We start from the raw sequence: 12,144 nt of genomic DNA on the forward strand, positions 1-12,144 counted from the left end.
GGCCTTCATCAAAATCTAATCGGCTTGTTCTTGTCACCTATCCGACTCATCCACCAAGCTTCATCCCAATGTGTCCACAACTTTTTGAAATATCGTGATATTCACCGTTTTTTTTACTCTGCCTCTCAATGGTGAAGATTCACTGAGATAATTATCAGATCCAGATCCGGATCTTCACCAAAATATAATCATTTCGACCTTGTCACATACCCAACCCTCCACCAAATTTCGTCCGAATACATCCTCTTTTGAGATATCCTGTTCACAAATGGACAGAGAGGGGTGAAACCTTCGGTGGCAGAAGTAAATATGATCTACTGGTTGTAATAGTTTTATAAGAATAGCGCAGGCACCAGAAGGGTGGAAGGTAGGTAGATCGCAATAACACTGACTTAAAAGAGAAGGTTTAGGGACACCGTATAAAATTTCAAATCGCTAAGTTTAACTTCGATACTGGGAATGGTTTATTGAAGCAAATAAGGCATTTGGTAATGCAGCAGTTATAAAAATTTTAGAATAACTCAAAATAGTTTTCATGAATTTATAATGGGAAGAGACCCACATTTGGTAGCCTTGGACTGGTGTGTGGTGTGGAGAACTGTTGATTTTGACTGAGCTCACATTCTTTACTTTATTCCTCCTCATCGTTGTTACTGATTATTGTTTCGTAATACCTGCTCCTCTCATCCTTCTGAATACACAAGTCGTTGTGTGCATACCTGCAATTACATGGTGGTGGTATAGAACACCGAATTGCATTTCCCATGCTCTGTATATCCCCTAGAACTCCTTTATGTGAGAGACTTAACCACATTGTGTGTGAAAACCACATGAGAGGTGTGTGATGCACAATTGGCTTGTAGTCCTGAAACGATGGTGTAGATGTAGCGTACTTATCATTGAGCAGTCTATTCTCGGTTTAATGATTCTCGGTCCAACCTTAAACTGGCGGATAAGTGCTTCGCAGGTAGAGCGTTGAATTACCAAGTGCACCGTCCTTCGGATGGACGTTGAGCTGAGTGTTTTGTCTGCTAGCATTAGTCTGTGGATGGTAAATTGGCAAGTTATCGCCGGCATTGAAAGATTTACAAAAGCCTGCACTTTGAGCCAAACAATTCTAGTCGTGACTAGCAAGTTGTGCAAAAATCTAGGCCAAGCATACAGTGGCTGTTCCAACAAGCAGGATCTATACAATTTGTCGTAGTAGCAGGTTGATAGAATCCATGGTGTGTTCATCATTTGCGCTGCAAGTTATGTTTTATTGTCTTTTTTTTTTTCTTGATGTGAAAACTCACTTAATTTAAATTGTATGTTCCACCAATGATTATTCTCCATTAGGTGTTCGATGCAACAAACTCCACTCGAGAACGTCGGGACCTCATCCTTAACTTCGCAGAGGAAAATGGATATAAGGTGAGGGCAATACTGATTGAAAATGTTTGCTTTTGGCCAATGTATTATCCCTTGGTATACAATAAGTCTGCAGTTTATTTCAGCGATTTTTATACTTCCTGAGTTTAAATATCCTCAGTCGGCATGGCAATTCGTCCGATATTGTAACCCTTGCCAAGAGACGTCTTCAACAGAACCGATGCTCTGCAATGAGCATGGTGTGTTGTGTGCACGAGTTTAAGATTGTGTGGTTATCAGTCTCGGTTGAATGAAAACCACACTCTGTGGCATAATGGTTAGAGCAGGGGTTCTTAACCTTTTTCCCTGTCAAGACCCCCAACGGATTGCCCACGATGTCCCCATACCCCCTTCGCCAGACTGCTGACTGACCAAGGCGCACTGAAGGTGCGCATAGCTAGGGGGGGACTGGGGGCATGTCCCCCTAGAATTTTTTTGATTTCTAGGTGCTCTGTTGTGCATTCTGAGGGGTGTTTTTACTTTAATTGCCTATTTTTTTGGATGAAAATTGGTAACTTATTACCCAGAAAATGGGCCAAGTTCGGGGATCTGCGCCTGATTACCAGTCCCATTAGGTTCCAGTGTGACTTCAAAATATCTCAATAGCTTAGTTTTACATATGGATAATTAGGAACAGAACAGGAAAGAAAATCATTAGGATTTTATCCCTATTTACTGTATTTCTTTGCGTGTTCACAAAAAAATAAAAAAATAAACGAAACTAAAACATGCAAGTTTTATGCAAGCCGTTTTACTAATCTAGTGAGATTGTTGCTGCTGTTTTCGTGCAATCAGAATATGGTATCGGGACACAGTTCGTGACAACGCCACTCGCATGTCATCGGACACATCAAGTCGATTTCTCCACTTTGATTTCAGGTTCAATAATGCAGAGAAACCTGTTTCACAGAGATACATAGTTGTGAAGGGAACCAACACATTAATTGCCCTCTTCGCCAAGCTAGGGTAAGCTGCTATCTGCTCACACCAAAACTGCTTAAAATCCAGCCCAGCCTTTCCGAAATCAGCTTTCTTTCTTTGATCTTCTTGGAACTCGATCAAATCATCCTTCACTAAATCGTTGTCACTCATCGTAGAAATATCAAAGGGTTCTGGGTCCAAACGGATTCCGTGCTAAGATCATCAATATCTGAGAAGTAACCCTCAAAATTGGTACTTAGGACTTTCAAATGGTCCTTGACTTCTTGAAGTATTTCCCCAGGCAATGCCTTTTCATCTTCTCCATCAAGAAGGATATCGCCAAGGATTGGAAAGTTCGCCATGTTTCCGCTTTCAACACGGCGACTCCAAATAGGTAATTTCTTCGTGAATGCCACTAACTTTCCCCTGGCTTGAATAATGTCCATATTTTTTCCCTGTATCGACATGTTCAAGTCATTGAGGTGACCGAAAATATCGGCCATATATCCCAGGCCAACAATAAAATGCTCATCTTCAAAACTGTTCGCAAGAGGGGATTGTTGATGCCTGAGGAATTCGAGAATTTCTTCCCGAAGTTCCACTACACGTGCGAAAACATGACCACGAGATAGCCAACGTACCTCTGTGTGGTACAGTAAAACACAATGTTCCACCCCAATCTCATCACAGAATTTTTGAAATAGCCGATGATTTAATCCCCGTCCATGAATAAAGTTGACTGTCTGCACGACTATTACCATTTATTATATATTTAAAGTTGATATTTCATTGAATTTATTACAATTTATCATTATAATTTATTACGAGTCCCATACCCCCAGATTTTGGTCCCCATACCCCAGGTTAAGAACCCCAGGGTTACAGGCTACACTCTCGGTCTATGAAGTCGGCGGTTCGAACTCTGAGTTGTACCAAAGACTAAAAATGCTTTCTCACTCATTTTTTTTTGTATACAAGATCGAGGCTCATGAAAGAGCTAACATTAATCACACAAAAAGTCAAACCGATACACAAAACACAAAAAATAAGGGGAGCGGCAGACAAGATGGGGAGAGAGGGGGAAGGACACAAACACAACATTTGAGAGCAGGGACAACGGGAGAAATGTGGGAGGGGGAGGGCTTTGGGGGAGGTGGGAGAGGTATAAAACATATGAACACTGCAAGGACTTCCAGGAAAGAAGTTGGAATTTCAAAAAAAGAAAAAGAAGTGTATCTGGGTTGAATTAGCGGGGGTAGAAAAGATCAAGGTTTTGGATGGGGGAAGATAAGAGATGGTGGTGAACAGCTGTTTTAAAGACCTGGAGGGAGGAGTGGGATTGAAGGGAGTGGGGGAGTTTGTTCCAGAGGCGGGAGAAAAGGGGAATGAAAGAGTGAAGGTGAGCAGAGAGCCTAGATTTTGGCAGTTTAACCATAAGAGGGTTGCTGGCAGGTCTTGTGCGACCTGAAGGAATATTGGGGGGACAGAGCACAGAGAGAGCTGGGGGAGCAAGGCCGGAGAGGAGTCGGTAGAAGACAGAAAGACCACCAACCTGCCTGCGTTGAGTGAGTGAAAGGCCCTCGGAGTTAGCTTCATCACGGGAGATTCCAATGATTCTGAACGCTTTGGTTTCAACAGCGTGAAGACGAGCTAGGTGTGAGGCAGGAGCACCAGCCCAGAGGGGAGAGCAGTATTCCATTGAGCTGTGGATGAAAGCCTTGTATGTGGTGAGGAGCTCAGGTGTGCCAAGGAAGGACTTCGCACGACGGAGGATGCCCAGTCGGCGACTGGCTTTGGAGGCCAGCTTGGAAATGTGGTTTTCCCAAGAAAGATCATGGCAGATAGTGAGACCCAAAAGCTTGAGCGACAGAACTTCTTGGAGAGGATTGTTGAGAAAGTAGATGGGAGGGTTTCCCAGTCGGTCCTTTCGGAGAGACATTGTAAGAGTGTGCGATTTGTCAGGATTGAAAGACATGTTCCACTTGTTTGACCAGTCTGATTTTTTCCAGGTCTGCAGAGAGTGAGGAGGTTGCAGACTGCCGATCTGAGGGATGAGGAATGGAGCGGCAGATAGTGGAGTCGTCAGCAAAGAGATAGAGAGGATTTTCCAGAGAGTCGGAGAGATCATTGATAACAACAACAACAACAGGCATTTTAAGGCCATTTTCCCTGCAAGAGCGGGGGTTAGCCTTGCGGTCCCCATGACAATGTTCTCCATTTTGCCCTATTTTCTGCATCTCCCCTTGTTAACCCCCTTGCCCGCATTTCTTCTTCGACCATCTTTAGCCAAGTCTTTCTCGGTCTTCCCCGTCCTCTACATCCTTCTACATTCATTTCCATCACTCTTTTCAACCAGTCACTTTCATCCTTCCTCAACACATGACCAATCCATCTCAACCTGTTTCTCTTCACAGCATCCATCACAGGCTCTATTCCCATCATCTTTCGCAATTCATCATTTGTCTTCCTCTCTCTCAACGATACTCCACACATCCACCGAACCATTCGCATTTCCACCCTTTCCAGCCTTCGTTGCTGCTCTACGTTCATTACCCATGTCTCACTCCCATAAATCATTGCACTTCTCACACATGCAGCATACACCTTTCCCTTCAGCTTCAATGACACTCCCCTCCTCGTCAGCACGCCACTCAGTTCCCGAAACTTCTTCCATGCACATCTCACTCGAGCAACCGTTGCCGAGTCTGATCCACCTTCTCCATTCAGCATGTCTCCAAGGTATCAAAATGTTTTCACACCTTCCAGCTTCATGCCATCTCCAAGATCCAACTCAACATTTCCTCCATCTGCAGCTCCCTCTGTGCACACCTTACACTTGAATGTAGCTGCCACACTGGTTAATGACCCTCTCAAACCACTACATTTTTGATGAACCCACTCAGCGCACATTGTACATTGAATGGAATTCACTCCGACACCCTTCCTGCACACAGCACACGGCCACTTCCCAGTTCTTTCCACCTCACCACATGCTTTACCACTTGCCATCACCTTCGTTTTTCTGATATTCACCTTCAGACCTTTTGTCTCCATACATTCCTTCCACTTGTTCATCTTCTCCTTCAGTCCATCCATACTTTCTGCAATCAACACCAGATCATCTGCATACAACAACTCCCATGGTAAACCCTCCTTTACGTTCTGAGCCAGCACCTCCATCACAGCTACAAATAGTAGTGGACTTAGTACCGACCCCTGATGCACTCCCACCTTCACCTCAAACTCACCACTGTTCCTGTCCTTCGTCCTTACAGCTGTGCGTGCTCTTTTGTACATTGCCATCACTACTCTGATCAACCATTCCTCCACTCCTAACTTCCTCAATGCCCATGTCACTACTTAATGTGGAACCCTATCGAATGCTTTCTCCAGATCAACAAACCCAAGAAACAACTTCTTCCTCTTCTCCATATACTTCTCCTGCAACTGCCTCACAATAAAAAGCGTGTCTGTCGTTCCTCTTCCTGGCATAAATCCAAACTGCATTTCATTGATGGAGAGATCATTGATGAAGACCAAAAATAGCACAGGGCCCAGAACACTGCCTTGGCGAACTCCAGCCAGAACAGGAAGGGGAGATGAGAGAAATCCATTTAGGGCCACACGTTGACTATGACCAGAGAGGAAGTCCACGTGGAGATTTGTGGAGATTTGCATGGAGAAGAAGCCATGCCATGAGAAGCCATGCGTGGAGATTTCCATGGATGCCATAGGAGGAGAGTTTGGTGAGCAGAGCTGGGTGCCAGACCGTATCGAAGGCACGTGATATGTCAAGGGAGACATCTCTGATTTCCTAAAAAATTTACGTGTTGCACTTTTTAAGTGATTTATATTTAATCAAAAGACAACAAACATATTACATATCTTCCTGTGAATCTCAATGTGGATGTAAAATAATGTGTAATGTGTAATGTGCGAAAAAAAAGAAGAAGATCTCTTGTAACATGTCGTTATTGGTACCACCACCAACAATTACATGGGTGCACAAAGGTTATGTTTTCACTCTTGGATGGCTGTTTGTCTGTGAATAGGATAGATTCGGACGATACTTTGGGGACAGGTTGGGTGTGTGAAAAGGATCATTAATTAGATTTTGGTTCAGTTACGGATGCAGATCCGGCTTATCAGTGGGTTACAAAAATGTAAACTGTTCAACCTGCATAGGTATGTGCTCTAACGAGTGCCGTTCTATTTGCTGATGTCTTCGTTGCTGTGGTTTTTGCTGTTTGTGTGCTCCTCTCGTGTCTGTCATGCTTTATTTGAAAGGGTTCCTGCTGCCATGCCGTTGGAACCGATACATTAATGCTCAATGACCTGATTCCTCTCCTTGCATTCCTGAAATACAGGCTTTTAAAACAGGCATTTTTATGATTAAACAGACATCAATCCTTGTTCGAAGTAAATTGATTATTCGCTTTCCAACGGTACTACTTTTTATTATGCTACGACAGCAGGAATCCTTTAGAATAAAGCGTGACACACACATGCTTGCACACACGGACGGACGATTCTCCTTTTAGAATAGATACTGTTGTGGAAGTGCAGCTCATACATATTGTTACGGACCTCGGTTTCGGCACTCCCCTTACCGAGGGGGCAGGGGGGGGTTTAACCCCTCGTCTTTTAAGCTGGCCATTCGAGTCCTGGAAATATCCCGCTTCTTTGTGGGGTGAGATTGGCCGAGGTGATTGGTCAAGGGAGTCCCGTACACCGCCGCCAATCTCTCCACGAAGCCGGTGGATAGCTCCGCCCGAGCCCCGGATAAGATGGTATTTGCCGAGCGGTGTAGCAATCCGGAATCCGCGCCGTTTAGCAAAGACTAACCCGATCCTGAGCGTTGGCCAAATCGTGCCACAGGTGTTCAATGATGGAAAAGACAAGGACGATCGGACGAGGAAGAAGAAGCCAAAGTAAGGAAGAACAAATATTTATTATTACTATACAACCAAAAGAAAACAAATGGAATAAAAGTAATTTACAGGGAAAGATGGACACAGAGCAACTTATACTTATACAAACTTACTTAAAACCCCAGACAAGACAAACTCACGTACACGAATGGATGGAATGGCAGGGATGGTATGGGAAGGGAGAGAAGAGTCAAGGCAGATGGTAGCGTCTAGGTCAGGCTTCAGCTCGCGGTCCACGCTCTGGGGTCGAGGCGCAAAACCCGGCAAACAGCCGGCAGCTTCAGCCGGCAGCTCCACGTATTCGGTTTCACCGGCAGCGTTCTCCGCCTCCTGCGTCTGTCACACTCCGTCGACACCCATGGGACTCTTGTACGGTTTCTCTCCCTGCGGACTCTCACTCGTCTCAAGCACCTCCCTCCACAGAACTGAGGTGGGGGTTTCCCGCACTGGGTTTTATAGGCCCCACCTTAGAATCTTCTTGAACCTCCTCGATGTTTCTTTCTCCGCCCTCTCAAGCCAAACCCACTCCTTCTCGGTTGGTTGATCGGGGCTGGCTCACTCCTCCTCCTGATGACGAGGTGGGGCCACGCCCTTCTTCCCCGAGTTAGAGCACATGGCATGGCGGCGAATGCAGTTGGTAACGGGGCAATGCAGTTGGAAATGGAGCAATTCAGTTGGAAATGGAGGCATGCAGTTGGAAATGGAGCAATTCAGTTGGAAATGGAGGCATGCAATTGGAAAGGGAGCAATGCAGTTGGAAAGGGAGCAATTCAGTTGGAAATGGAGGCATGCAATTGGAAATGGAGCAATTCAGTTGGAAATGGAGGCATGCAATTGGAAAGGGAGCAATGCAGTTGGCAATGGAGGTTTTGGGCAATTGAAAGGGGATCTATCTTATTTGATTTGGTGCAACGCAATGAACTAGTGGAAAAACAGAGCCTTATACTGACATATAATAATGAGATAACTATTGAGGGAAGCCTACTATTTGCTACGTGATGCGAAGGACTAACTAAGGTGCAAACAATTAACAGCCAATTAAGGGGAAATGTACACGGGGGGTTATTAGGGATTTTAATACTAAATTTGATAAAGTGAAGGTTCTAAAAACCGTAACAATATGTTAATTAGAGGCTGATGACCTGTTGGTTTGGAGTATTCTATATTATAAAACAGGAGTGTCTGTCCGTCCATCCCCAAACTACTCCCTCACTTTTGGGGCTAGCTCCACCAAACCTACTGTGGAATGTTTTGGTGGTCCCAGTGGATGTTGTAAGTTAGGTAAGTGGTTTCATAAGTTCCTCAATAAAATTATGATTTTGAGATTAACTCGATACCGAGCTGCCCCAAATCCGGAAGTGAGCACATGATGATAATGAGCTGGTTTGATATCTCAATCCAATCGTCATTTAACACAGTATTTTGTTATAGTATCAATTTATGATTGGAATGACGTTTGTGATTGAGTGAATACAATTATGATTTTGAATTTCCAACGTACGGAACTCTTCCATATCCGAATGTAACGTCAGCAAGGATTTAAATATTTGTTTTTGTCATGAGTGTTGGTGAAAGTTAATATTTTTAAATATTAATGCTATTTAATTTGTGATTGGAGTTATGCTGTTTGGAATGAAAACAGAGACATTGAGTTCAAGTGAATGAGGAAATGACGTGAGGGTTTCCACTTTCTAATCGTGACATTCGTAGATCGCTATATGCAGATTCGCCATTGACTGGGTATAGAGTATAGACCATTCAAACGGGTACGTTTTTCATGGAAGTCCTTCACGAACCTGCTGTCCATGCTTGATGTTTGACTACAGGTGGCAAAGGAATGTGGAATTTATTGGTTCCATTGTTTAGCATTCACCGTTTCCACATTGTTTGTTTGCTTTTGGTTTCCCACCCGTGCTTAGCACGGGTACCTCGCTAGTATACAATAAAGTAGTTCCATCATGGCTGCTCACTGAACGGGTGTTTCTCAATCATTCCTACCATTCGGTTACTGTTAAAGATACTCACCTGGTAATTGCTAAATTAAAGAACTAGAGACTTCATAGAGCACTTTACCCCACACAGTTTTGAGAAAAAGGATATGGGAAGAGTCTTTAAACTTTGCTTTGCTTTTATGAGCATGATCTATGTTTGTTTTGTTGGTTAACCTTGCATGATGGTAACCATACAAAGCCGATGGGTCAAACAACATTCCACAGCTGACGATGCTCCGCTGAGATGCGTTTTTCATGGCCATTGAGGTTTATCCATGAATTTGCATAATTACAAACCTCCTGCCAACTTTCTTCGACCACCTCCTTTCTGGTATTGCACCCTCTGCTCTTGCTGTGCTTTGTGCGAGCCTTTATGTATACAAAAAAAAATCCTCTTAGAAAATGGTGATTTTGGAATAATATTTGATAAAAAGATGTACCATGCGAACAGCGCTTGGCGCCGCCATATTTGTCAGAATCTCCAACAATTATGCTGCTGTCATGACATGAGATGGTGTTAATACTCATTTTCTTAGTTACTCTGCCCTCAGGGCATATATTTTTGTCCAATCACTGCTAAACTGAAGGTTTTTGAAAGTGCCAAAAGGATGATTTGTGTTCTACAGTATTTAAGTATATAATTGAATTGAAATAAAATAATGTAGAATTTAAAGATCTAGAAATAAAATAAAATAAAATAACGTAGAAATAAAATTTTAAAGATCGTAGAAAATTTTTATTCGGAAGTTTGCCGCAGTTGAAGCTGTCTTTTCCACCACCTTTTTAAACAGTTAACACGTTACATTAGTTATTTGTGCTTGTTGTTTGTGTCCTTTATGGCATCCTTAAAATCAGTAAGTTTTCCTGTTTGGAATTTTCAATTTTGTTTGACTCTCAGACAGGCAGACAGACTAAAAATATTATCTCACTCTCTGTGCATGCACAATTGGCACAAATTCAGAGCCAAAATACTGCTAAACTCCAGGCTCGCTTCCTGAATGTCCCACTCCTACTCTCTCCTGCAAGAATGATCGTTTTAAGGCCATTTTTCCCCGCTGGGGCGGGGGTTAGCCTTGCAGGCCCCATGACGATCATGGTTCCCTGTTTGAGGCAATGTTTTTATGGCCGGATGCCCTTCCTGACGCCAACCCTTGGTCACCTCTTACGATGCGCAGGGATACGGTGTACCTATTCTACTCTCTCCTGCAAGGATAATCTTTAATCAAATGTGCTCCTAAAATCCCCTGATCGCAGCATTAATCACTGTACATAAATAGCTCCATCATTTTGGCATTTGTACAGTATAGACACAGATACACATTTAATTACCCTGCGCTCATTAAGCAAAAATCAGGGTTAGGCATTCGTTTGCATATGTCTGTGTGACGTGTGTGTTTGCATTTTGAAAATTCATTTTCTTGGCAACCGTTGGTCGATTGACACAATTTTACCATAGGAGAGCCTCCCAGTTTAGAATTTTTACGGCATAGCCCATAGGGCAAGGCCATCTAGAACAGTGTTTGCCTGTCTATGTATATATGTCCCCTCAAACATATACCAATCAGAGTTGAGGATCTGGTCACATGACAGGGTGATGTGATTATGTCTGATGTCATTACGGCGGTATGGCGGCTGACTCCGCACGCCACAATTTTGATTCCAATTTCGTTCAGGCCAAACATATTGTCAAACCTGTCATATATCACAATCGCCATGCTCTACCTTTGCAAATTTCATTCAGTGTGAAGCACAAACAAACCGATTGTTAAAATCACCATCAAATATCGAACGCATAGACGTTACGGATCTTCAAACAACACAGTACTTATAGGCCTTAGGCTTCATGCCTTCGTGGCTCACTTTCAGGCTGCTTCGGACAAATTATCCCAGGTTTTTAAAATCAGTAGTATTGTTTTCATAATAATAATAATAATAGCGTTAATACTAATAATATAGTAAATATAATCGTAACACTGCAATCCCTTTGGTGTTATTGCAAAGTTTCTAGATTGAAGCGGTGCATCATTGGTTCATTGTTGACTCGAAACATAGAATAGAGCAGTGTCTCAATGCAAAATACTTTTAATACTTACATTATTTGCTAACTGGTACCCCACCCAGGTCATACTATCCTCTTCAACTAAAGTATCAAACAAGCCCGGCTATGCCGATGTTAGACTTTCGGTCTTGTTTTATTCATAATTATGACGTCATAGGTTACGTGGTACAGACGCCATCTTGGAAAAACGTTGCACCTCTATATCTCCGAAACCGCTCAAAAGGAAAAATTGAAGCGTAGCTCATTGTCAAGTACTCCCCATGGGGAATAATATATGTTAATGATTGTCATCGTTGTTTTCATTATGACGTCATAATTCGACAAGTATGACGCTTCATCCTATCAGGATGAATTTTATTTCACTGCAACTGTTGGTCTGATGGGCATGAAATGTTCACCATAGGAGTGTCTCCTCCTGTAGAATATTTGAATGATTATGACGTCATAGGTTACGTGGTACAGGCGCCATCTTGGAAAAACCGAAAAACGTAACTATCTCCAAAAATACTCCATGAAAAATAACTGAAACGTAGCTCATTGTAAAGAACTCCATATGGGGAATAGGTGTTGTTAACAATGACGTCATTGGTGCCTTAATTATGATGTCTTAATTTGACAGGGAAAACACTTAGTCTGATCAGTTTGAAATTTATTGAGCGTGATCTTCACCACAATTATATTAGAGAATGTAAATGTATGATGTCATCGCTCACGTGGTCTGGCAGCCATATTGGATCAAATAAAAAAACCTTCAAAAACAGAAGAGTTGGCTCGCACCAAGTTGACTGCACAGCGTAAGTATTCTATGAATACCATCTAGTTTGTAATTTCC

The 12,144-nt window shown here is 42.9% G+C and overlaps 1 protein-coding gene across 5 annotated transcripts in view; it reads left to right on the forward strand.

Annotated features, from left to right (window-relative positions):
* Window positions 1-12,144, forward strand: part of LOC137436992 (6-phosphofructo-2-kinase/fructose-2,6-bisphosphatase 4) — a 182,287-nt gene that overhangs the window by 37,362 nt on the left and 132,781 nt on the right. For all 5 annotated transcript variants that reach the window (XR_013625026.1, XR_013625025.1, XM_068131271.2 and 2 more), the window contains exon 5: window positions 1,339-1,413. Coding sequence is in view for 3 of the 5 variants with exons in the window: in XM_068131271.2 (XP_067987372.1) it covers window positions 1,339-1,413 (75 nt within the window). In the remaining 2 variants the exon portion in view is untranslated. The remainder of the gene's footprint in view (window positions 1-1,338; window positions 1,414-12,144) is intronic.

Source organism: Myxine glutinosa, chromosome 11 (assembly GCF_964187855.1).
Source record: "Myxine glutinosa chromosome 11, kmMyxGlut1.1, whole genome shotgun sequence".
NCBI lineage: Eukaryota > Metazoa > Chordata > Myxini > Myxiniformes > Myxinidae > Myxine > Myxine glutinosa.